General features: G+C 58.9%; 11 protein-coding genes and 2 pseudogenes across 13 annotated transcripts in view; 7 read left to right on the forward strand and 6 right to left on the reverse strand.

Moving 5' to 3' along the window:
- Window positions 1-660, forward strand: part of SPRG_19849 (hypothetical protein) — a gene marked incomplete at both ends in the record, with an annotated part of 4070 nt that extends 3410 nt beyond the window's left edge. The window contains one exon of the mRNA XM_012343703.1: window positions 16-660. Coding sequence (XP_012199093.1) covers window positions 16-660 — 645 coding nt within the window. The remainder of the gene's footprint in view (window positions 1-15) is intronic.
- Window positions 661-686: 26 nt separating this feature from the next.
- On the reverse strand, window positions 687-1258 carry SPRG_05022 (hypothetical protein; the record flags this gene model as incomplete). Its single annotated transcript, XM_012343531.1, has 3 exons — window positions 861-1258; window positions 755-807; window positions 687-696 (listed from the first exon to the last, which is right to left on the reverse strand). Exons 1-3 carry the CDS (start codon window positions 1239-1241, stop codon window positions 687-689), a joined length of 444 nt encoding a protein of 147 aa, XP_012198921.1. The 5' UTR covers window positions 1242-1258.
- Window positions 1259-2590: 1332 nt separating this feature from the next.
- SPRG_05023 (porphobilinogen deaminase) lies at window positions 2591-4058 on the reverse strand. The gene is made up of 7 exons (XM_012343532.1): window positions 3835-4058; window positions 3637-3786; window positions 3508-3587; window positions 3387-3460; window positions 3267-3337; window positions 3141-3218; window positions 2591-3094 (listed from the first exon to the last, which is right to left on the reverse strand). The coding sequence occupies exons 1-7, from the start codon at window positions 4036-4038 to the stop codon at window positions 2654-2656; spliced, it is 1098 nt and encodes a 365-aa protein (XP_012198922.1). The 5' UTR covers window positions 4039-4058; the 3' UTR covers window positions 2591-2653.
- A 612-nt stretch (window positions 4059-4670) lies between these two features.
- SPRG_05024 (hypothetical protein) lies at window positions 4671-7561 on the forward strand. The gene is made up of 10 exons (XM_012343533.1): window positions 4671-5254; window positions 5309-5566; window positions 5608-5720; window positions 5767-5904; window positions 5950-6044; window positions 6093-6167; window positions 6219-6502; window positions 6548-6813; window positions 6860-6930; window positions 6976-7561. Exons 1-10 carry the CDS (start codon window positions 4686-4688, stop codon window positions 7318-7320), a joined length of 2214 nt encoding a protein of 737 aa, XP_012198923.1. The 5' UTR covers window positions 4671-4685; the 3' UTR covers window positions 7321-7561.
- Window positions 7562-8333: 772 nt separating this feature from the next.
- On the forward strand, window positions 8334-12544 carry SPRG_05025 (hypothetical protein; the record flags this gene model as incomplete). The annotated part of the gene is made up of 5 exons (XM_012343534.1): window positions 8334-9144; window positions 9185-9273; window positions 9321-11506; window positions 11556-12354; window positions 12398-12544. The coding sequence occupies 5 exons, from the start codon at window positions 8334-8336 to the stop codon at window positions 12542-12544; spliced, it is 4032 nt and encodes a 1343-aa protein (XP_012198924.1).
- A 546-nt stretch (window positions 12545-13090) lies between these two features.
- On the reverse strand, window positions 13091-15012 carry SPRG_05026 (hypothetical protein; the record flags this gene model as incomplete). The annotated part of the gene is made up of 9 exons (XM_012343535.1): window positions 13091-13147; window positions 13200-13330; window positions 13381-13705; window positions 13748-13903; window positions 13949-14022; window positions 14074-14138; window positions 14188-14499; window positions 14545-14770; window positions 14826-15012. 9 exons carry the CDS (start codon window positions 15010-15012, stop codon window positions 13091-13093), a joined length of 1533 nt encoding a protein of 510 aa, XP_012198925.1.
- Window positions 15013-15449: 437 nt separating this feature from the next.
- On the reverse strand, window positions 15450-15521 carry SPRG_30050 (annotated as a pseudogene). Its single transcript has one exon. The product of its transcript is annotated as a tRNA-OTHER (tRNA).
- A 243-nt stretch (window positions 15522-15764) lies between these two features.
- Window positions 15765-15836, reverse strand: SPRG_30051 (annotated as a pseudogene). The gene has a single exon. The product of its transcript is annotated as a tRNA-OTHER (tRNA).
- Window positions 15837-15915: 79 nt separating this feature from the next.
- Window positions 15916-16738, forward strand: SPRG_05027 (hypothetical protein). The gene is made up of 3 exons (XM_012343536.1): window positions 15916-16209; window positions 16258-16366; window positions 16415-16738. The coding sequence occupies exons 1-3, from the start codon at window positions 15988-15990 to the stop codon at window positions 16666-16668; spliced, it is 585 nt and encodes a 194-aa protein (XP_012198926.1). The 5' UTR covers window positions 15916-15987; the 3' UTR covers window positions 16669-16738.
- A 186-nt stretch (window positions 16739-16924) lies between these two features.
- Window positions 16925-18748, forward strand: SPRG_05028 (hypothetical protein; the record flags this gene model as incomplete). Its single annotated transcript, XM_012343537.1, has 9 exons — window positions 16925-16931; window positions 16979-17044; window positions 17092-17177; window positions 17224-17290; window positions 17335-17450; window positions 17627-17784; window positions 18201-18306; window positions 18353-18493; window positions 18545-18748. The coding sequence occupies 9 exons, from the start codon at window positions 16925-16927 to the stop codon at window positions 18746-18748; spliced, it is 951 nt and encodes a 316-aa protein (XP_012198927.1).
- A 90-nt stretch (window positions 18749-18838) lies between these two features.
- On the forward strand, window positions 18839-20063 carry SPRG_05029 (hypothetical protein). The gene is made up of 6 exons (XM_012343538.1): window positions 18839-19008; window positions 19059-19207; window positions 19275-19360; window positions 19411-19557; window positions 19606-19759; window positions 19807-20063. The coding sequence occupies exons 1-6, from the start codon at window positions 18849-18851 to the stop codon at window positions 20014-20016; spliced, it is 906 nt and encodes a 301-aa protein (XP_012198928.1). The 5' UTR covers window positions 18839-18848; the 3' UTR covers window positions 20017-20063.
- On the reverse strand, window positions 20000-20694 carry SPRG_05030 (hypothetical protein). Its single transcript, XM_012343539.1, has 2 exons — window positions 20619-20694; window positions 20000-20535 (listed from the first exon to the last, which is right to left on the reverse strand). Exons 1-2 carry the CDS (start codon window positions 20632-20634, stop codon window positions 20066-20068), a joined length of 486 nt encoding a protein of 161 aa, XP_012198929.1. The 5' UTR covers window positions 20635-20694; the 3' UTR covers window positions 20000-20065.
- Window positions 20695-21624: 930 nt separating this feature from the next.
- On the forward strand, window positions 21625-22999 carry SPRG_05031 (hypothetical protein). The gene is made up of 2 exons (XM_012343540.1): window positions 21625-22116; window positions 22167-22999. Exons 1-2 carry the CDS (start codon window positions 21648-21650, stop codon window positions 22850-22852), a joined length of 1155 nt encoding a protein of 384 aa, XP_012198930.1. The 5' UTR covers window positions 21625-21647; the 3' UTR covers window positions 22853-22999.
- Window positions 23000-23196: the final 197 nt, after the last annotated feature.

The following is a 23196-nucleotide window of genomic DNA, read 5'->3' on the forward strand; positions in this document are numbered from 1 at the left end:
CGCTCGCCGTCGGAGGAACGCGCGTCGTTCTACCGCGAGCGCGCGTCGCAGACGTACAACGCGCTCTGGTACTTTGTCGGGTCGACGCTGGCCGAGATCCCGTACTGCCTCGTCACGACGTTTGCTTTCACCATCATCTTTTACCCGTTTGTTGGCTTGAACGAGTCGGTCGGCGCGTGCCTCTTTTACGGCCTCAACCTCTCTCTCCTCGTCTTGATGAACGTCTACTTTGGTCAGCTCATGTCGTACTGCATGCCCCGCGTCGACGTTGCTGCGCTCATGGGTGTCCTCCTCAACTCGATCTTCTTCCTCTTCATGGGCTACAACCCGCCCGCGTCGCAGATCCCGAACGGCTACCGCTGGCTCTACCACATCACACCGCCCAAGTACTCGGTCGCGCTCCTCGTCGCCGAGACGTTCGCCAAGTGCACGGACGACACCCAGATCGGCTGCAAGTTCATGCCAGAGGACGGCATTCCGCCGAGCCTCTTTGCCGAGTTTGGCACCAAGAAGATTCGCGTCAAGGACTATGTCGAGAAGGTCTACGAGATGAACTACGACGACAGGTGGACCAACTTTTTCGCGGTCATTGGCTTCATCCTGCTCTGGCGCATCCTCGCACTCCTCTCGCTGCGCTATATCAACCACCAAAAGAGATAAACTTGCATTAAAATTACGTCTATAATCTATTCATCACTACCTTGCAATATGTGTCATATCGGGCAGAGTGGGAACGATACAGCGCCAAGTAGACGCGAGCGCATGGTTACAGCCCATGGCATCCCACACGGTGCGACCAACGAGATGCTCGACCACGCAGATGATGGCTCGACGCTTGGCTCCATACCTGGAGATGGCACGCGCCATCGCACGGCAGCGTTGCGGTCCGAGGCGAGCAGGACGACGGTCGCGCCGGTGGGCGAGATGGCAGCGACATGAAAGGGCTGCTGCAGCGACGACGGAATCGTCTCGACGACCATGGTTTCGGCGCCAACGTTGTAGAGCGCGAGAGTAGTGTCACCGGCAAGCTGCAAAAGTATGTACTCGCTCGAGCTGCATAGGAGCCGGCTTCCGCCAACGTCGACGTCGGCGCCGTGGCGCCAGAGCGGCGTCGTGGCCTTGGCACTTGGCCGAACCTTGTGCCGGAGCACGCACGTCGAGCCAAGAGCGACGATTTCCATGGTCGCCGGGACATACGTGGCAGCGGCGACGTCGTCGACTGCGCTCTGGAACTCGAGCATCGTCCGGCCGCCTCTCCAAGATCCGCCGTCTAATTTCGGCACGTGCCGATTTCAAAGCTCAATAAGTCCACTTGATAATGGAATCCACACACGAGTTGACTGGGAAGGACTCGCATCGACATTATGCACAGCACTCAGAGTGTGCTGAAAGGAACGGCGAGGGCGCTGCATCCGGCGTCGTTGATGGTGCATGCTCACGAAGATGCGGTTAAATATGGCTATAGATGGGAAATATGGCATATGCCATGTATAATAAAATGGGCCATCGCGATGGCTGTACGCCTTGTCCAGCGATGCGACGTAGCATTTCGAGCTGCCAAAAGAGTGTTCTATCCACGTGCCAAGTTTGAGCGACTTCATTTTTCAAAGTGATCGGCGCCTCCGTTCGACCGCCGATGGATGGGCGATTACTCGCCTAGCACGGTATTGGCTACAATTTCATGAGTTATCAACCAATGAAAACGTCTCATTTTCTGAAGACAACAGCTCCCAGGTCTCGCCGCCAAGCAACCATCGGCCAGCCTATCGGGACTATAGAAGCAAGTCGAGTGAAGTCGAGTGGAGGTACTAGCAGGTTCGGGCCACGTCTCTCATTCTGGTATAGGACTAGGCTATGAGGATCCCATTAAAACCAAAATCACGTGAGCTAAAAAGCTCTCTCTTGACCCGTGCTTTGACCAATCATGTCACGGTCTTGCAGATACTAGCACCACGGACAGCACTGTTGTTTAGCAGCACATAATTCTGGTAGGCAGTGGCCGAGTACTTACCGTGTGTGCGCAATCTGGCACGTCGATTGCACTTTTATTTCCGTTCAACGTACATTTATTTCCGGTCACCGCACAATATTTTACAGCGACCGAACTGTTTCCTACGTCGCTCACACACTCTACCGCACAATATACGTAACGTTGTATAACATCTCGGACCACATTGCTGCGAGCGACGACAGAGCATCGGCCCAGAAAAGCCTGCGCACCGCAGCGTAGCGGAGGTGGCGAGTTGGCTTTTGTGCAGGCCGTGCCTTGGCGAGGAGCGAGCCCCGGTCTTTCACGTAAGAAGAATTCATTATCGATGGGTCGCCCAGGTGGAGGCGGGTAGGCCCGCAGGGCCGCGCCGACCCTGGTGCGAAAAGAACCCAGAATGGTTATAATTCGTCGTTAGAAATTGTGCAGTTCAATGTTCGGACGAAGTTCGGTCGCTGTAAAGTATTGTGCGGTGACCGGAAATAAATGTGCGTTGAACGGAAATAAAAGTGCAATCGACGTGCCAGATTGCGCACTTCCGTCGGTACTCGGCAGTGGCCCAAGAGGGAGAGAGAGCGTCGGTCGATGCACGTCGAAATGACCAACAGACATTGGCGTATACACTTTCCTATTCCTTGTCTCACTGTCTACTACTAACACGGCGCTCTAAGCGTCGCTTGTGCGCTGGCGCTTTGGGCTCACGACGGTCGTCTCGTCCGACTTGCGCTTCGGGCTCTCGATCTTCTCCGCCGCGGCCGCGGCCGCCGCCGCGTCACCAGGGGCTTCCACATCGCCATACGTCAGCGCCCGCTTCTTCTCCGTCGATCCCAAGTGTTTTCGGGCCTCATGGTTCTTGAGCAACCGGTCGGCGAGGGCTTCGCCGAGGCTCTCGGCCTCGAACCGGTTGCCGGAAATGGTTTCTTCAAACGACTCTTGGCCGTCGCGCGAGAGGAGCATGGCCGAAAGCGTGAGCTCGTCGCCGTCGAGGGTCGTGTTGACGCCCATTGAAATCTGGCAGCCGCCTTCCAGCGTCCGCAGAAGGGACCGCTCGGCCTTGCAGCACTGCGCCGACTCTTCATGTTCGATCTTGGCCAGCATCTCGAGCGTCTGCCAGATTTGTGAATTTGTCGTGTGTGGCGCCAATCCTGCCTACCTCGGTGTCGTCGCCCCGGCACTCGACGCCAATGCTGCCTTGGCCCACGCCGTAGCCAAAGACCACCGGATCGAGGAGCTACAAAACAGCATGAGAAGGCCGGTCTGCGAAGAAGACGCCACGTACTTGGTCGATACGGTCGCCCAAACCGCCGCGACGAAAGCCCGCGGCCGCGACAACAATCGCATCGTAATCATCTATGCAGACAGCGTAAACACTGCTTGCGGATAAGGAAGGAGACACTACCTTCGTTGTCGAGCTTGGCGAGGCGCGTCTGGATGTTGCCGCGAATCGTCTTGACTTGGACGTGCGGGTAGAGCCTAGCACCATTGTCAGCCTCACACATCCCCAAGATTCAGTCATGTACTTGAGCAAGAGAGCTTCGCGGCGCAGCGAGCTGGTGCCAATGATGCTGTCTTTCGGAAGGTCCTCAAGCGTCGTAATGCCCTATGGCCACGCCATGAGCGGCCATTGCAGCAAATACGAGCTTTCGCACGTTGGCCTTGTGCTTCGGGTGAATGATGACCGCGTCTTCGGGGCTTTCGCGCTCGCAGACCGCGCCGAGGACGAGGCTCTCGGGCAGCACCGTGGGCATGTCCTTGAGTGAATGCACGGCGAAGCTGCTGCGGCCGGCCAAAAGCTCCTTCTACACGCAGTATGCTACAGCAACAAGACCATGCTATCGGCGGCGTACCTCCAAGCTCTTGGTAAAGAGGCCCGTGCCACCCACCTGCGTGAGGTGCTTGTCGAGCACTTGGTCGCCGATCGTGTCTTGGAGCCCGATCTCAAAGGTCACGTCCGGGTAGTGCTTCTGCAGCATCGAGATGACCTCGCGCGTCTGGTACAGCGCGAGGTCGCTCTTCCGCGAGGAGACGTACACGGTCTTCGTCGTAACCATCGCGTGCTTGGGTGCCAAAGGTTGAATGGCGAAATCCTACGTCATATCTCCGGGGGTTTCCCGGAGATGCGACATTCGCACCTAATAAAGCGTACTTAGAAAAGGTAAGTGCGTTTTACTGTCGCACTTTAGAGACACTCGTATACTAGACACTATAGCTCGCATAAGTACGACCATCGTGCGGCGCTGGCCTCGTCAACGTGGTGTTGATGCCGAGGTCAACCTGCTTATTTTCGGCATTCTCAGAGCGCTGGACCGACGGCTGCGTTCGGTAACCAAGTTTGCACACGGCCGAGGTGGATGAGGACAACATGGTGACAGCATCGTGGAGGCACTGGACGACCGGCGATACTGATGCTTGATAAGGGTCGACTCGGCAATATCACTAGTATAGTCCGTTGACGTGGTCAGTGGTTGCTACAAGCCGTAGCAACGACTCCTCAAATTCCATGTGCTGGAAAAATGCAAGATGCAGTCAACTCCTACGCTACACGGTACCACTCGGCTGTCTCAATGGCGCGTACATCGTCCATCGCGACTAAATGCGGCATATGATGCCGAATTTAGACCTCGTGTTTATGTGGCCCGGCGGCGGATTTAACCGGGTCCTAGATGGTGTGACAAATAAGGGTACCGCGGATCGCAGCATGGACCGGCGGGTGTTGGTCAAGGACGACGCGCGCGGCCGGCTCTTGTCGCTGCACCTTGAGCAGTCGGGTGACGCGCCATGCCTCATCACGCATGCTCATGCATTCGACCTGGCAACCGCCGTCTTTGCATCGAGCGAGAACTGCGTACGCTGCGACCTGCCAGTGCCCAGCGCGAGGTATGGCGCCTCTGAGCTCTTGGCCGCTGCGTTCGTCGACGACGATGGGCTTGGCATGCACATGCTCTTCCTCGTACTCTTCTTGCATGCGCGCGGCCACGTCGCTCTCGTGCGCGTGTCGCCCGATCTGTCGGCGGTCGACGACCTGACGCTTCTCGAGGTTGCCGCGTGGCACAACCACCGATGCCACGCACGTCTCGTCGACGGACCGCGCGTCTTGCTCTACTCGTCGTCGTCCAAGGCCATGCAGCTGCTTGCGTGGAACAGCGACGAGGGCGGCGGCGGCGGCTTGCAGCCGATCACGGGCGAGATCGCGTTGCCCGCAGCGACGCTTGGCATGCCACAGTGCCAGCGCGTCGGCACGCATCTGCTGCTGCACGCCGTTCTACCGTACGACAACCATATACTAAATCCATATCGGTGTCGTCCAACACAGTGTTGTAGCGACGACGTCCACGCGTGGGACACGCTTCCGCTGTGGCCGCTGTCTAGCGTCAAGAAACGCGCCAAGCGAGATGAACCCGACCTCGCACCATGCACGTACCTTTCAGCACCAACGACAGCGATATCCAGCGTCTACATCAGCAGCCAAGACACTCCACCGACAACTCTCTTTGTCGGTACGATGGCGCCGTCGCTGGTGGCCTACCGGTATGGCTGCGTTGTCGCAAGTTTGCAGCTGCCCGGGCCCGCCATTGACATGTATGGACACCTGCCATCGGCCAGCTCTCATCGCCTCGTAGCCAGCACGCTGCCGTGGATGCTGGCCTCGGCGTTCTCGCCGTGCTCTGCAATGACGCACAGCAAACGCTTCTTGTCGTCTCGGTGCACGACGATGCCCTTACTATTGTACAAGGTATGACAAGCTTTCATACGTGCGACGGTATCCTAACGCTGCTTAGAAATTGCACTGGTCGACCGCGTGCTAGTCGCCGACTTCAAGGGCAACGGCCGCGACCAGCTCCTCTGCCTCTCGGAGCAGTCGGTCGACGACATTCTCGGGCGATGGCTGCTCACCGACCTCTCCTACGTCCACACAAGTACGCGCGGTCGGTCCGGTTCGTCTTCACCATGGATGCGTCTAGACCCGGCCAAGGACAAGAAGGTGAAAAAACGCAGAGCCAAAACCAAACTACACGTGCGACTCGACAAGATGATGCCACCGGACCGGTCGGGAAAGGTATCGATAGCTATCAGCGTGCGTCTCTACTCAGCCATCAACCTGTAGCTCCTCGCCATTGAGCAAGCCATGCTGCACAAGGCGGCGCATGCGACGGCCGACAACACCCGCCTTGGTCGCTTTGTACGACCCCTCGCACCTTTTTTGGTTCTGCAAACCCACTTTTGAAACTAGATGGACGAAAAGAAGAGGCTCGTCGAGCTCTTGTACCAGCACTGCTCGCAGACCGTCCATGCCCAGGCAACGCCTGCGCTAAATGCACCGGAAAGCGTGGAGCTACTTGCACTCGAGACGGTACTGCCAGCAGAGACGACGCGTGCGCCGGCAGCCGTCGTCACGATGTCCTCACTGCGGCAGCCGTGTCCGTGGACGCTCAAGCACTGGGCACCGGTGGCAGTGCATCATACCCCGACGTCGATGGTCGTTGACGTTGCGCTGACCGTCGTGCACAGAGCCGCGTACGTCAAGGTCTTTGATGGCAACGGTGGTTCATACTAGTGTAGCGACGCGCTGACCGACGTTACGTTGCACGCCGTGTCGTCGTCGTCGCTAACGAGCGTGTCGACGTTGCAGCCGGTCGTGCCCCCCGGCGCCGAGTGCAGCGTTCTCTTACAGCTGACGCTCAGCCAAGGCGCCCTTGAGATCGCGTGCGATCTTTGCATTGCGTACACCGATGTCCGTGGAGTCAAGAGTTTGTTTCAGCCACTGGCGCCGCTCGCCATTGGCACCACCGACCTCCTTCGGCTGCCAGCGACGGTACCTCGTCCAGGTAGGACGCTAACGGTGCTTGTATCGAACTGAGTGTGAGCCTTTAGACATCGTGACGGACCTGATCCTTGTCTCGCCCCGCATCGACTTGACGCAGGCCGTGCCAGGTCTGCAAGCGGTGCGTCAAGATGACACACGCGCATGATATAACATACACGTGTAGGTCATGCCCGAGCGGATTGACGTCCAGCTGCTTCGCCCGTCGATCGCGTCCCTCTCGCTGCAAAGCCATAGCCTTCTGAAGGCTCAGCTGATGCGGGCGCATGTGACGCGAGCACTGGATGGCTGCACGGTGCTAACGAGCCCGTTCTCGCGGACGCACATGGACGTCTTGCAGACGTGTATGCGCGGGTTGCGCAAGGAGCTCGCACTTTTGCAAGGCAGCGCGTCGGTCAACGAACTTCGAACGGCGCAGATCCAACTCGACGTTGCGATGGGTCATTTGCACAAGGCAGTAGCAGAACGCGCAGAGACGAGCGTTGAGGCCCCAGTGAGCGACACGAGATAACTCGAAATGCGCCGAGATTAGAGATCTCGGCACGGCCCACGTCCGATCGAGGAAGCCGCCGACACTCGTGCAGGCGTGGGCCTTCAATGCGTTATAGGCAGGGGAACATCGATGTGTGTTGACTTTTCACATTTTATTTTCCGAGGTCATGTATACCCTCTGCCGATGGACGTCGATGTCACGCCCAAGGGTTGTTTAAGAAGACGATTTTGACCATCTACGGACCGCCAGAAGGCGACGAACCCACGGTCTTGTGGTCCCTCAGACATGAGCTCAACCTCCTTCGGCAGAGGGAACCGCCAAATATACCCAAGACCTCGAAAAAATCGAATCAAGGAGTGTTTTCCCTTTACTTCATACAACGTCAACCACCAAGTCGTTTAAAGAGCGGGTATATCTCGGAGCCAAATGTCCTTGACGCCGACTAACATTATTCGATCGACGAGTTCGAAACAACTTCATCTTTGATTCACATCATGTCGATCTACCGCTGCAAGTAGGCGGGCCTGAGGGCTTGGCTGGCGAGATTCTCGTTTCATTCCAAATGAGCTGTTTTTATGGTTGATAATTCATGAAATTGTAGCCAATACCGTGCTAGGCAATTGGTCGCCCACCGATCGGCGGTCGAACGGAGGCGCCGATCGCGTTGAAAAATAAAGTCGCTCAAACTTGGCACGTGGATAGAACACTCTTTTGGCAGCTCGAAATGCTACGTCGCATCGCTAGACAAGGCGTACAGCCATCGCGATGGCCCATTTTATTATACATGGCAAATGCCATATTTCCCATATATAGCCATATTTAACCGCATCTTCGTGAGCATGCACCATCAACGACGCCGGATGCAGCGCCCTCGCCGTCCCTTTCAGCATACCCTGAGTGCTGTGCATCATGTCGATGCGAGTCCTTCCTAGTCAACTCGTGTGTGGATTCCATTATCAAGTGGACTTATTGAGCTTTGAAATCGGCACGTGCCGAAATTAGACGGCGGATCTTGGAGAGGCGGCCGGACGATGCTCGAGTTCCAGAGCGCAGTCGACGACGTCGTCGCTGCCACGTATGTCCCGGCGACCATGGAGCTCGTCGCTCTTGGCTCGACGTGCGTGCTCCGGCACAAGGTTCGGCCAAGTGCAAAGGCCACGACGCCGCTCTGGCGCCACGGCGCCGACGTCGACGTTAGCGGGAGCCGGCTCCTCTGCAGCTCGAGCGAGTACATACTTTTGCAGCTTGCCGGTGACACTACTCTCGCGCTCTACAACGTTGGCGCCGACACCATGGTCGTCGAGACGATTCCGTCGTCGCTGCAGCAGCCCTTTCTTGTCGCTGCCATGTCGCCCACCAGCGCGACCGTCGTCCTGCTCGCCTCGGACCCCAACGCTGCCGTGCGATGGCGCGTACCATCTCCAGGTATGGAGCCAAGCGTCGATCCATCATCTGCGTGGTCGAGCATCTCGTTGGTCGCACCGTGTGGAATGCCATGGGCCGCGTCGTTGCACTCGCGTCTTCTCGGTTCTGTCTTTGCGATCGGCTACGTGGTGTTGCGAGCAGCTGCGCTGGATGTGCACACGACCTACATGGACGACGAAGACGATAGCGTTGTAGCGATGCGAGTGCGCTCACTTGCGCGGCCTTCTGCGTCGACGAGCGTCGTGTCGGTCGCCTTGCACCGACCGAGCCAATGCCTTGCCATCGTCGTTGCGCCGTCCACAGCCGTCTTTGCTTCCATCGCCACCGACCACGAAGCGACGTATACCACATCCGAGACGATCGTGGCGAGTGCATGGCATCCGCGTCTGCCGCATCTCGTGGTCTTGACAGCGCAAGGTGCGAGTCTCGCCCGTTCCTCGATTGACATGCGAGGTAGGCTCCATCTACGTCGTGCAAGGCCAATCGGGTACGCGGATCAAAGCAACACTCGTTATTGTGGCGACCTCAATGCCGCCGGATCTACATGTATGGTTTTGGCCGACTACCAAACGCTCATGCAGTGAACGACGTAGATCTCGATCTTTGGCGACACCGACCGCGCCAAGCTGCTCGTGCACTCTGCCACGATCATACAGCTGTACACGCTCCAGGTCGCGGCGCCACCACCATCGCCACCATCGTCGTCGATCCTATGCACCTCGGACGTCCCTCCGCCTGCAGAGTCCCTCCGCGTCTCGGCCTTTCTCGAGAGCCCACCCACCGACGTCGACGCGGCCCTCGACGCCTTTCTAGCGTCCAGTGCACTTTGCATTGCGACGCGAAGAGAACACGTGCTGCTCAAGCTCGTCGCGGTTGCGGTACACCCGCTGCATTCGCGTGTGGCATGCTTTTCGATCCGGAGTCTGGTCTTTTTCCTCCTCCACGTGGCGCTGCATGCGCCATTGGACTGCATTGATCGACTTACCAACTTGCTTCGGGACGCACCGCCGGCCGACCACTGGGCGCCCAAGTACGCCAGCCTCTTGGGGCAGCTGCGAGCTCCTAGCCGCCCGCTACCGTACGCCCCGGCCATCGCTACATACCTCGCAACCTTGGATGTCGACCCGGCGCACACGAGAGCTCTCGGCAGTTATGACGTCGCGACATCATGCCGCCTCGCCGACGTGGCCTGGCTCCGGCAGCAGCCCCACGACGTTGCGTACCTGCAAGCACTCGGCTGCGTACTTGCATTGCACTACCTGGGGCTCACACCACACATGCTGCTCGGGCGGCACCTTGTGGCGCTGAGCTTGTGGGCCGAGCTACCCCCCGTCGCTCAATGGTCCCGCACCGCGGCGCTCCAACTCGTGGCGAAACTCGAAGCGCTGTGTCATTTTGTCATTCAGATCGGCGCGACGTTCACGACTGCAAGCACCGAAGCATTTCTCCGCGACCTCTGCGCCGAGCGAAGATCGCTCCACACGATCGTCTGCTCACGGTACTTGGCGACCGTCTTGCACGTGTACCGGACGCTGCCGGTGCTCTCGGACCTCCACGTCGTCGGGTCGATCGCCGACGTCGACGGCCTCCACACCGCGTCGCCGTTTCTCGCTGCGTATCGGGTCGATACCAAGCGCACCGTCGCGGTGGCCAGTGCACGCGAGGCCGCTGCGATCGCCTTTGTGGTCCGGCGACTCCACGCCGTGCGCGCCCACTTGGCGGCTAGCGACCACGGTCTGCCCTGTCTCTTTGCCGTGCTTGGGGCCAACGCGCCGCCGTTGCACCATGTGGCCAAGCTCTTGCAGCCAAGTTTGCCGCTGCTTGGCCTCAAGACGTCATCGCCATCCACGTACGCTCCACGTGCGGCAGCAATCGCGCGAACGATCGTGTGGACGGTATGGACCGCCGTGGCTCGAGATGCCGCCGCAATCTCGCTGCGCGCCAAGCTCCCAGGCGGCATTTGGCACATAATTCGCGTGCCGACGCACGTCTTTGGCCTACCAGTTGCTGACGTTCGAAGCATCCAGCTGGCAGCGCTGCATGAGAGTCTATCTTGGTCGTCGACGCCACTGGAGACGGCGCATGCGCTGGCGTACCTCCGGGCGTCCTCGATGGCCCCCACGCGCTTGACCAAACGCGAGCAGCGTCTCGTCGCCGAAGTCAATCTTCGCATTGGGTCCAACTACGTTGAAACCAAGCAAGTGTTTCTCGAGCGGCAGCTTGGCTCGTTGGGCGGCGCCCTGCGACTCGTCCGCGGCGACCCGCTCTTTTGGCACGTGTGCCAGCACGTGGGACTCGATAGCAGCCCGGGCCGCGTCGTCGTCGTGGAAGATCGCGCCGACGACGTGCAGAGCTACTCGGATGCGATTTCGCGCCTTGAAGTACTCGAGCTGCTTCACGCGCAGGAGAGCGCGCTCGCACACCAAGTCGTAGCCGTCACAAAGACACTTGTTCAAGGGAGTCGAGCCCCACCTATCGCGACAAGCTGCCAAGCCACGGCGACCGACGCCGTGCCACAGACAACCACCGCCACCCAAGTCCACTCGGCTGCCGTAGTACCTCGCGTGCTCTTGAAGCTGCGTTCCGACACGGCAATCACGACATCACCCGTGACCCTCGCCAAGCGCGCGAGCTTGAATTCGGTGATACCACCATCATCGGAACCAGTGCCGAGTCGCCCACACAACGAAGCCCCAGCTTTTACCTCGAAACCCATCTCGTCCAAGCAGTCGTCTCGTAATGTGCTGCAGCTTCTACAGCTGCAAAAGGCCAAACTTCGGTATGTATACATCATAACTACTGTATGAGACTCGATGGGTGGGTTGTAGAGAGCCAGCTGCGGCCCCTAGACCGCTCGAGCGCGCCCGCACGATGGTGCTACCGCCGCCTGTCGTGCAGCCGCTCACATTTAGCGGCCACGACCCGTCGACTGCCCATCTCAAGCTCCTTCGAAAGGCTGCGAGCATGGCCAGCGTCCCGTTGCGACCAAAGAGCTTTGAGCCTGCTGTGCCCAGTGCACGCGTCGTCCTCCCGAATCCCATTTCCGACGCGACGCCGATCCAAGACGCCTGCAGTCAAACAGCAATCGTCGAGGACGTCGTCGAGCCGCCTGCGCGTTTGGTGCAGGATGGCGCGACCAACACGGTGCTTCACGAGGTCGTCGTCGACAGCACACAGACCGAGGAGACTCGCGTCGAAGCGCATCGGCCGATCCAACTCAAAAAGCCTCCGCCGTTCCCCGTATTTGTGCAGCTGCAGTCCAAGACCCCAGCATCCACGTATCTGCACGTTGTGGATCTGGCTTCGACGCCGCCGGTCGTGGCGGTGCCATTGCAAGACACGCTTGCTGTTGCATGCGAGGCCGTTGCTGCTGTCGAGTGCCCCTCCGAGGTACGCACGTCGACGTCCCCAACCGTCGCATCGCCACTGGCCGACTCGCCGACCGCGATGGAGACGACTCGAAGCCAGACCAGTGTCGTTGCCGAGGGCACGACAGCGACCGAAGCACCGATCGGGCTCATGCGCTTCTCGTCCATGAAGCAGCAGCTCGATGACATGCGAAAGAGGCTCGCTGACATTGAGCAGTTTGCCGACGCCATCGAGTCGGACTTTTCTGCCTCGCACGAGGTCAGAAGGACCTCATCAATGGTGAATGCGACCAATGTCGTAGATGATGAATCGCATCGAGGCGCGACGGCGCGCCATGACACCAAGTGCGTTTGTCAAGCAACTTTCTGCCCTCGAGGCCACGCACACGCACCTTGCATCGTCGATCGCCACCACCAAGTACGCTACCGAGTCCGTCGCCGTGTACTGACCGCCGTCCGTGTAGGGCCAAGCTCACAACGTCGGCGCCGCCGCGAACAAGCGTTTGGCAACCGAAGCGGCTGCCAACGTGGCCGATGCAACGTAGTACATCGTTCCATGCGGGCGTGATGCAAATGGTTGGTTCGTGTAGGAAGCTTCTCCAGCAGCTCGAAGCGTCGTTGCTGCCGACCACCACCACCACCAGCGCTCGTGAGCGAGTCGAAGTGTCTTTAGTCCAGTCGACATCAAAGTAGGGTTAGGTTCGAATGCAGGTTGCGGTTGTCGACACCACGCGACGACCTTAGTCCAAGATGTCCTGGAACTGGGTGACTTAGTGGTGTCATTTCTCTGATTTCATAGCCGACCTCGTCGACTCCCACGACTGCGTGGTCCTAGGACAGCGGTGTTGATATGCTCAGAATGCAGAGACTGCTTAGAGTGGACGCATGGACCCGGGCATGCTGCGTTACGCGGCGTGCTTGCGATGCGCTAAACTCGTATCCCGTGAAGTTATAGACTTGCAGACAATGTTATAACGACGTTGTTCAGGACAGGACTACCGGTAGATCGCCATTTGGGGTACTAACAATGCCGGTAGAAGGTCGTGCGTATCCTTGACCAACTGTCGGGATTGTCACCCCCGTGACGCTGAGCGATGACTGCACCTGACCGAGTGTCTTGACGAGCTGCTCAAGGACGCGCTGTTGGCTCTCCATCGTTGCTTCCATCGTCGAGAGCGTGCTGTGGACACGGTAGACGTACACGGCGAGGAAGATGACGACGAGCCACGGAAACACTAGAGGCAAATCATCAGTTCTTCAAGATGAGGCCACACAAGATACATACAGATGGGCATTATGTTGTTGCGCTTGAGGGCGACGCTGCGGCGGACGTCGGCGGCGATGGCTGTCGCTGTGCTGGTCGCCGGCTTGACGTCGATCGGGGCCGGCTTGGGCTTATTGGTCGCCTTTCTCCGCGGCGACAACGCGCGTTTGGGCGACGGCAGCTTGCGCGGCGACGGGAGGCGAGATCCTGGCGGGTATGGCGGGAGCCCGTCGCTCGACATGGCTTGGTTGGCCATCTCGATCCACTCGAGCAGCTTGATTTTGCACTCGGACTTGGCGCGGGACTCGATGATGCCGCGCCACATGGTGCTCTTGAGAAACACCACCTACGTACGCCGTGTGTGTGTGTGCTGGAATGGCTTCGATACCCGCAGCTGCACGCAGAGCTCGCACGATGTCTCCGAGATCTTGCGCAGAATCCACCGGTCTTCGACGAGGAAGCAGTCGCTGTATGGAATGTCCGCGAGCTTGGTGGATGTGTCAAAGAGGTAGCCGCCGTGCTCGAGCGGTCGACGGACTTGGGTCTATTTCTCCATACGCTTTGGCAAGATCGATGGGTATGGACGTACGACGTGGACACGTGTGCTTTTCGGGCCAATCGGCGCATCGACCGGCAAGACAAAGCTGGCCGTGCGGGTGAGCCCTACGCTCGAAGATACGTTGCTGCACTACTTGGAGATGATCGCTGTTGTACCCAAGCTGGCGTCGTCCGGGTGCTCGGTCCATAGATCGCACTTGAGCTCTGTCGCGCCCTTGCGTCTACAGCCACAGACGTGAGTCTGCAGAGCCCTCTTCCAAGGACGATGACGCACCGGTTGAACTCGACGAGGCCAAAGATGGGTTCGTCAGTAAAAAGTTGTCGACAAACGTCTCGACGGGAATCGGAAATGTGTACTTCATGATGTCGTTCATGGGCGCCGGATCGCTCGACATGGTTGGGATCGGCGCGTCGAGTGCTGGCACGAGCTCGGCGGGGGCTGGCGCTGCTGGCGATGGCGGTGTCGCTACCGGCGCCAGGTCGCTCGTAGGGCTCGCCACAGACGGCGTCGTAGTAATCGTCGTCGTCGTGATACCCAGCGCCTTGTTGCGTAGCGACGTCAGTAGGTCATAGCATTGGTCCCTACATGGCAAGGTCAGGGATCGCGAGCGGTCTGAGCATGCGTACCGGTTGGTTCCCCAGAAAGACGTGAACGTAAACTCTTTCGCTGCTGTCTTGAGGCAAAACGCGTTTGAAAACATCGTGGTCGTCTTGGCGAGCTCCGTGATCGTCTCGTAGGGGATCACAAGCTTGGTCTCTTTGCCAAGAAAGTTCGAGTAGAAGCACACGCTGTCGCTCGCCGGGTACATGCGGCCTTGGAAGGCGAGCGTCGCGACAAGAGCGCACGAGTAGTCTACACGCATGCGTGAGCCATGGTTCGTATGGCTGCCCTCATGGGCTAGGCCCACCAGGGTAGAAGATGGTGGACGCGGGCAGGTTGAAGATCGCGCAGATGATGTCGTCGCGCACCTCGTCGATCACGGGCGCCACGTCCACGAGGCTCTCCTCGGAGCTCGAGTGCGACTTGGAGCCTTGGCTGCCATTGATGGAGGACGACGACGCGGCCGGCGACGGCGGCGAGACCACGTGCACCATGGGCGGACGGGGCGAACTCGGGATTGAGAACAGCCTGAACAAAATTTGGAACCTAGATGCCATTGGCCAACTGCCATTTTTATCCGCGAATCACAACGCGTGCTTCGGGTCATGGTATGAATTTTGGCCAATCCACGCGCCCCGCGAGAGCTGCGCAACGACGTATCTTTCCAAGAGCCGTCCCGCTCGACCGGCGACCGCGCAGTCGCCAGCGCCCACGCCGAGATGGCTGCCTTGCATCGCCTTGGCATGGGACATGGTGCTTGCAGGCAATGTTACGCATGCGCGTTGGTCACGCCCGTCGCCATGGATGCACGACCTGCGACGTCTATGCGAAGGGCGACGTAGGACCACGGTGCAAGCTCACGCCGCCATGTTGGCCGCGTTGGCATGCAACATCATCATTGGTCATTGGATTGCTGCTAATCAGAAAGTAGGGATCTCACCGGGACTTGAACCCGGATCTACCTGGTGGTAAACCAGTGTCTATACCGCTAGACTAAAAGATGTCGACTAGATTTCAGCCTTCTTGACTGCCTCCCCAATCTCGACGCTCCAGACGCGCACTCCCGCCAAGAGTGGGTGGGAGTAGTGAGAGAGGAGAAGAGAGAGTGTCACATCAAGAAGCCATCTGCCGTCTGTTCTGCCCCGTAACAGAGGAGAGTAGCCCAGTGAGTGTGAGAGTGAGGAAGAGTGTAGTACACGCGCATGGGAAAGTGCGTATATTGGGCTCATAACCAATCAGAAAGTAGGGATCTCACCGGGACTTGAACCCGGATCTACCTGGTGGTAAACCAGTGTCTATACCGCTAGACTAAAAGATGTCGACTAGATTTCAGCCTTCTTGACTCTGCTGATAGCCCGAGAAGAAGAGGGCGATGGGCCATGGGATCTTGAAGCTGGCGCAATCAGCTGGCTACTCGCGAATCTGAAGCCAGCGTGGCGTCAGAGCGAAGCGGCCACATTCGGAGCAGCATGCCCAAGACGATCTTGATCCTTGTCGGCGACTACGTCGAGGACTATGAGGCCATGGTGCCATTCCAGACGTTCCTCACGCTCGGGTACACAGTCCATGCGATCTGCCCTGGAAAGAAGGCCGGCGACTTTGTCAAGACGTGCGTCCATGACTTTGAAGGCGACCAGACCTACTCGGAGAAGCGCGGCCACAACTTCGTCATCAACATGGCCTTTGACGACGTATGACGCTTGCTACATGTGGCGATGCGGGCTCATGCACGGACATAGGTGACGGACGCGGCTTTGGAGCGCTACGACGGCATCTACATCCCTGGCGGCCGGGCGCCCGAGTACCTCCGCATGAACCCGCGTGTTGTGGCGATCGTCCAGCACTTTGGTGTGGCGTCGTTCCATGCACCATGATGTCACGGACTCTATCATGTAGGCGCCCGCAACAAGCCGATCGCAAGCATCTGCCATGGCCCACAGATCCTCGCGGCGGCCGGCTTGCTCAAGGGCCGCCAGTGTACGGCGTACCCGGCCCTTGAGATCGACTGCATCATTGCCGGCGCGTCGTGGGTCGGCAAGAAACCCGACGAAGCGTGCGTCGACGGCAACCTCGTGACGTCACCGGCGTGGCCCGGCCACCCCGCCCTCTGCGCGGCCTTCATTCGCCTTCTTGGCACGACGATCCAGTAGGCTAGCAGCGATGCGTTGAGCGTAACGTGAACGCCTGCAGTGATGTATATATATGGACGTTCGCCTCCGAAAATCGAGGCCGTAGTCAGCATGTCATCACAAGGTGCTGCATCGGAAGTCGTCACGATCCTCGCAGGCTCGCGTCGCGCAGCATCCCATATTTGAGCGGAAGATCGTGCCACGGTTGCGTGGAAAAAGCCAGAACCTCTTAGAAACGATATTGCCCATCGAGTTTCACAAGTTCTTGAATTTTGCCATGCTCGGTACGGCGGCGAGAACGACGTTCGAGGTGCTCATGCTCGGCTGCTAGACACGCTGCTCTCGTTCTTGCTCGTGGGTGCGCTCTGGGGCTGCACGAACCCGCTGCTCAAGCAAGGTAAGCCCTCGCTTTCGACGGCTAAGTGGGCGAAAATGCGGCCGTAGAGAGCGGCGGCGCCGTTTATACCCGTCAAAGCAACGCGCTCCGCGAGTACATGTACGAGTTTTACTGCACACTTACCAACTGGAAGGTCCATCTCGAGTATGAGCGTTTATGTGGCTCACGCTCTGTGCTAGTTTATCATTCCCTTCGCACTCAACCAAAGCGGCTCGATTGCCTTTGTGTACTTTCTTGGCTCGTCCGGTGCGTCGACGACGTGCTCGTATCCTCTCTTGACACTCGAGTAGATATCTCGATGGCCGTGCCCATTTGCAACTCCTTTACGTTTGTCTTTACCGCGCTCACGAGCCGCCTCCTCGGCGAGACGCCCAAGAACCCGCTGTGTACGCGACGGCTCTTGCACGTAGGGGCTGACAACGTTGTAGATACCTACGCCGGCATGACGTGCGTTTTACTGGGTGTTGCGATTTGCTTTCACAGCAAACTGCCCTAGTCCAGTGACTGCCGCCGCATAGACTGGTAGACTGGTAGACTAGCACCTAGGATACTACAAAAGACTGTCTACCGTTTCGGAAAGAGTGGTGTATGGACGCGGAGCTCAAGCGGCTCTTGGGCAAGCCACCCGCCTCGAGAGAGCTCAAGCGCGCGCTCGAACCCGATCTCTACACGGAGCGTGTCGATTTGATTCCAGGGACGCAGTCGGTACCTGACTTTGTCGCGACGATTGCACCACTGAGGTACTTGCAGCCTGGAAAGCAAGTGCTGCACGACATGGACACGCTAGTGGGGACCAGCTGCAGAATGCACTCTACCTTGCTAGCATCGATATACCTTTGCTGGATGAGCTGTACCTTCCATTTCTCGCCGCCTTCATGGACCTTGGCAGCCTCCGGTCGCTCTCAATCCCAGCGTTCGCAGCCTCGCGACGCCATCTTGTGCTGCAGTCCGTACCAGGCAGCGCTGCGTACGCGTTCCATGCTGACTGTACACAGAGCTCATCCTGCGTGGTGCAGAGCAGTGCACATTCCAAACGTGATGGAGATCGCCCACCGCCAGCTTCCAGCACAAGCCGCAGGCCTCGTCATCCTCACAACGCTGCCGCTTCGAGGGTAGGTATCCTCTCCATGCGTTTAGATGACCCGTGAATGTATAGGCTGGACCGCGTGCTGGTGCCGTCAATGACGAGCACGAGTCCCGCAGGCAAGCTCGTGCATCTTTTGACGCTACCATCCCCGGCCATGGACTCGCCAACGATCGAGGTAGTGTTACAGTGATCCTTGGAGACGATGTGTGGATCTCTCGTAGCGCCTCCTCGGTGCGCTCTTGGCCCTTGTGGGAATTCCGCCCTGCGGTCTCTACGACTGCATCTCGCAACACAGCGGCACACTGGTGCTGTGTCCGCTATGCTTGCGCAAACTGAGCTTGGTGATCCCGCACTTTAACGTCGTACGACGCTACGAAGCCCTGGTAAATGTTTGCAAAAAAATATCCGACGAGTGGGCTCGAAGCCTCCACCAGTGGTGCCTCGATCGCCTCTCCTTTATCACCAACGGCGCCAAAGGCGGGGGCGACGCGACTCTCGACGACCCGCCCACCACCAACAAGCCACCGCGTACATCAAATCATGCTGTGGCATCGCGTGTGGACCCGACCAAGTTGCGACTCCTTCGACAAAAGCTCCAGCAGCGCCGACGCCGATAATGTATCCAACATGATTGCGCAAGCATCCGGATAATGACACGTGGCAGCACCAGATGCTCGAAACGACACATTATACCGTCAGTCTGTGTTTGACGTAGCGATGGACACCATCGATCTCGACGACATTGAGCTGACGTTCGACGAGCCAGACGCGAGTGACGTGGTCTTGGAGTTACTTCCTATGAACACAGGGGTCACTTCAGCCACGTACAACTTTCGCCTCCTCGCCGACGCTCACCAGAGTTGGTATCCGAGTGCCCGTACGCTATCGTTCGCCCTCGGCAGCCTCAAAGAAGTCCGCGGATGCTAGGTCCAGCTCGTCACCGCCCGTGCAGCACGCAACGACGACGGTCCCACTCGCTACCGAGCGCATTGCCCACAAGCATGACAGCACCCGATGCAGATCTGTCGAGTCCCGAGGTCGAGCCCGAGCCGGAACCACTGGCCCGCCCGCCATCGGTGAGTCCACTCGTCGCGTCTTTCCGAGACACACACCGTACGATCCGTGGTACCTCGTACTATGTAGAAGCAACCACTGACGCCGCAGCAGCGTCTCCAGGACTGCCTCGTGCGCAACATGGCCCTCACGCAGGCCGTCGCGCAGAAATCCAAGTTCGCCTCTTTCTTCGTCTCCTCTACTATCTGACACGATAGTATCCTAGAGAGATTGAGCGCCACTCATTTGTTGTACTGCAGTTGCAGCAACAACTCGAGCACGCGGAAGGTCGCATCCAGCACCACATGGGCTTGGCGACCAAGATGGAGAAGCGGCTCGCGCTGGCGAACGAGCGCACACGCGTCACGTCCGAGTACGTCCAGCCCATTCGGCGCACATAGAGCTCATCACCGAGTTGCAGAGGCCACGCAACGCTCAAGCAGCACCTCAACGGCCTCCGTGTCAAGCTCGCGGCGACAACCAAAGACAACCAGCGCTTGCGCGGCAACGTGTCGGACCTCGCCTTCGACGACCTTGAGGCACTCGAAGCGACGCTCGAAGCCAGCCTGCGCAGCGTACATACCCTTCTACCGTGTCGACACGTCGTACAGTGATGCCTTAGGTCCGCGACAGGCTCAAGGCGCAGTACCGAGCGGCCATGGACGCGCGGTCAGACTTGTGCATCGTCTGCTACTCGGAGCCGGTGTCGATTGTGCTGCTGCCGTGCCGCCACCGCGTCCTCTGCGGCGCCTGCGCGGTCCGCGTCGTCAATTGCCCTGTGGACCGGCGCGAGATCACCGACATGTTGTCCACGTTTGGGCATGCGGCATAAGCCATCGTAGAGTCATATTGGTGCAACGACAATATTGTAGACAACGATGTTAGTCGTACATGGCGTTGTAGAGCTTGAGCAAGTCCTGGCGCTTCTGCTCGTTCTTCTTGTCGAGCGACGTCATGGCAATCTTGCGCTTGATCTTCTTCCCCGAGATGACGCTGCGCTCCGTCTCCGAGTCGGACGACGATGACTCGTCGTGCTTGCGTCGCTTCTTGGCCTTCTTGGCTTTTTTCGACTTCTTTGTTTTCTTCGACTTGGCGCGGCGCGATGGCTTGGAGTCGTCGGCGTCGCTGCTGCTACTGCTCGACGACGACGACCGGCGGGAGCGTTTGCGCGCCGGTGACCGCGATGGCGACCGGCGGCGCTTGGGCTCTGAGCTGCGCGAGTGGCGAGACGACTGCGACGGCGAGTGGTGCGACCGACGGGTCGGGCTACGCGAGACCGAGCGACGCCGGCGCAACGAGCGGTCACGCGAACGCGAGGCCCGACGCTCGGAGGTTTGTCCTCGGTGGTCGGCTACATAGGACGGACGCAGTAGGAAGGGCGCAATAGCATAGCTGTCTCCTTTAGATCCTCATCCTCATGCGACGACGGTCTACCTGGGGAGCGTGGCATATGGATCGCTGCACCGCTGGTTGCCAATGATGAAATCTGTGGCCAATCCCAGCGCTAAAGTTATAACGAAATGTGTAACATCACGAGATCGCGACGCTTCAGCCACGAGCCCAAATTACGACAGTACCGGTACTCGAGACGCATCAAGTGATGCAGCCTTTTTTCCTTGGTCGTGATGAAGACCAGCCTTCACCACGCAGCGCCGCGGCAATAGACTACCTCAGACTCAGCTGCTTGAAAAGACGCTAGGATTCAATGACACAGAGACAGGCCTTAGGCTTCAGGCTTCATCACTCAAAGACCACCCACTCCTGGAAAGTCTATATTGGAATCGTTCGTTGTCTGGTATCGTTGTCCGGCGACAGCCTACACGTCCGATCTTGGAAACGTGGCACGCCGGCGCAATTGACAACGCGGCTACGTGTTATAACACATTGCTGTTGCCTGATCGATTCATCGAAGTTCGAAGATCAAGTACACATCGGGTCAGCTCTGCCACGCGCAGCAGCTGCCCGAAGGGGCCGCTTCGAAGCGCGTCACCGGCGCTTCTTCGCTTACACACGCAGCTCTTACGTTAATCCTTCATTGCCGCGATCGATGTGTATGTGCTCGTACAGCAGTGTCCTGCAGAGGCAGACGACGTGTTGACAATGCCACGACACGCTATCAACTTCGAACTACGATAGACGGCGCCGTTGAACCTGATCCAGCGTGGGGGTCCTAGCTCGGACGCTGAGCTGCTTGTGCTGCCAGCAGACGCCTACGCGAGTGTCTTCGTCTTTATCGTCGTCGCCGTCTTGCTCATCTCGTTGTTCGCTTGCATGTCGGCGGCGCTCCGGACGCTTTGGTTCCTTCAACCCACATGGAGCCATGTTGGTCACGGCCGCGTTCTGTGACAGCAGCGTTGCTTTGTCGATATACCTTGATGTTTGTATACGTACGGCAATATGGTTCTGAGTTGATCAACTTTCCCGTCTCAATTGAGATTCCGCCGACTCGACGCGGAAGAGAGAATGGCGCCGCGGACGAGGCTGCTCGTACTAGCCTGTCTCCTCGTGCTTCTCGTCGCCGTCGCCGGACAGAGACCGTCGCCTAACAGCACGACCGTGACGCCGGTGCCTGCCCCGACGACGACACCGCCACCACCGACACCGTCGCCCGCCCCAGCGACACCCGCACCGACCCCGTCGCCGACGGCAAAGCCCACGTCGCCACCGACGCCAGCCCCAACACCGAGCAGCGCATTGCCGACGACAGCAGCACCGACGACGTCGGCGCCCAGTACAAGCCGACCTCCGACCACGCCGTCGCCCACGATGGCGACGATCGTACCGCCGACGACGGGTCCAGCAGCGGACACGACGATGCCGATTGTGAGCGCCTGCGTCTCGTGCTCGTCCCAAGCACCGACCGAAAACCATGCGTCGAGCAACACCAAGAACAACAACAATAGCAAGCCGACGTCGCAGGTCAACCTCCAAGGTACGCTGTTTGACGACCGGGGCACGGTCAAGTCTCATCGAACGACCTAGATGCGGCTCAAGACTCGCCCAACAGCAGCACCGCCATCATCCTCGCTGCCGCCGCTGCTGTCGGCGTCTCAGTCATCGTCGCGCTCGTCGTTGTCCGGCAGCGACAGCAGCGCGAGAGCGAAGAGATCAAGACCCGCGCGGCCTCGTCGTTTGCGCTGCTTGCGAGCAACCGGGACTCGACGATCCCAGTACTCTACAGCACCAAGCGCCTCTACGAGCCATCGCCGTACGCAGCGACGTATGCCCGTGCAGCCACCAACGCCCACATGGTCAACACGGCGCCGCCAATCGACTTTGCGGCGACGTACAAGGTGAGCGATCTCTCCGAGCTCTCGGAAGACGACGACTCGTCGATCCGCGACACGGAAGACAGCCGCGGGCTGCATGCAGTCTCCGAGTCGTTCTACTACGGCAGCCAAGACTCGGTGATCACGATCGAAGAGGAAGAGTTTGACGACGCGTTCGAGTCGTCGCCGCGACGCACGAGCTCGATCCAGGAGAACGTCGTCTGGAACGATTCGATGGACCGCGAGCTCTCAATGGACTCGATCGTGCGCGAGAGTTCGATGCGTCGCGAGAGCTCGCTCGCGCGCGACAGCTCCATCATGATTGGCAGCGCGTCCGTCGACAACCCCGATTGGATGAACACGGCGCGGCTCATGGCGTCCGACGTCCACGACCTCTAGCCGTCGTCGGCGCACTGGTTGTTATTTATCTTGCTCCGAAACAACGAGACCAGCAGTAGCAGCTGGCTAACGCTCAACACACACGCCTCGTACTATACCTATGACGATCCGAGCGTGCTTCCACGTGCAATGGATCGCTATGAACCCACGTCGTCGGGCAAAGACCAATGGCAGCGCAGGCACATCCATTGCTGCGTTCGTCGGGAGCAGCCGGCGTCGCTGTGAGGAGCCCATTCCCTTGGCCATGTCTCGCCACCTCCCACGCATGCCTCCCACGCAGCCCGAGTCCGATCCAGAGTATCGGCGGCGCGGCGCGTCAGTCATCGAGGGGCGGTCGCATCACT

This window comes from Saprolegnia parasitica, assembly GCF_000151545.1.
Source record: "Saprolegnia parasitica CBS 223.65 unplaced genomic scaffold supercont2.14, whole genome shotgun sequence".
Lineage (NCBI taxonomy): Eukaryota > Oomycota > Saprolegniomycetes > Saprolegniales > Saprolegniaceae > Saprolegnia > Saprolegnia parasitica.

Bases quoted from the DNA above. Each gene is read 5' to 3' on its own strand.
- SPRG_05029 (XM_012343538.1), top strand. From the start codon at position 18,849: ATGGACACCATCGATCTCGACGACATTGAGCTGACGTTCGACGAGCCA. The intron at 19,009-19,058 runs GTACGCTATCGT...CGCGGATGCTAG, and splicing joins GAGTTGGTATCCGAGTGCCC to GTCCAGCTCGTCACCGCCCG. The intron at 19,558-19,605 runs GTACGTCCAGCC...ACCGAGTTGCAG, and splicing joins CGCACACGCGTCACGTCCGA to AGGCCACGCAACGCTCAAGC.
- SPRG_05023 (XM_012343532.1), bottom strand. From the start codon at position 4,038: ATGGTTACGACGAAGACCGTGTACGTCTCCTCGCGGAAGAGCGACCTC. The intron at 3,588-3,636 runs GTGCGAAAGCTC...GCGTGGCCATAG, and splicing joins ACCCGAAGCACAAGGCCAAC to GGCATTACGACGCTTGAGGA. The intron at 3,461-3,507 runs GTACATGACTGA...CAATGGTGCTAG, and splicing joins CGCGAAGCTCTCTTGCTCAA to GCTCTACCCGCACGTCCAAG.
- SPRG_05031 (XM_012343540.1), top strand. From the start codon at position 21,648: ATGGCGCCGCGGACGAGGCTGCTCGTACTAGCCTGTCTCCTCGTGCTT. The intron at 22,117-22,166 runs GTACGCTGTTTG...CGAACGACCTAG, and splicing joins GTCGCAGGTCAACCTCCAAG to ATGCGGCTCAAGACTCGCCC.
- SPRG_05027 (XM_012343536.1), top strand. From the start codon at position 15,988: ATGCCCAAGACGATCTTGATCCTTGTCGGCGACTACGTCGAGGACTAT. The intron at 16,210-16,257 runs GTATGACGCTTG...GCACGGACATAG, and splicing joins TCAACATGGCCTTTGACGAC to GTGACGGACGCGGCTTTGGA. The intron at 16,367-16,414 runs GTGTGGCGTCGT...TCTATCATGTAG, and splicing joins GGCGATCGTCCAGCACTTTG to GCGCCCGCAACAAGCCGATC.
- SPRG_05024 (XM_012343533.1), top strand. From the start codon at position 4,686: ATGGACCGGCGGGTGTTGGTCAAGGACGACGCGCGCGGCCGGCTCTTG. The intron at 6,168-6,218 runs GTACGACCCCTC...TTTTGAAACTAG, and splicing joins ACACCCGCCTTGGTCGCTTT to ATGGACGAAAAGAAGAGGCT. The intron at 6,503-6,547 runs GTACGTCAAGGT...ATACTAGTGTAG, and splicing joins ACCGTCGTGCACAGAGCCGC to CGACGCGCTGACCGACGTTA.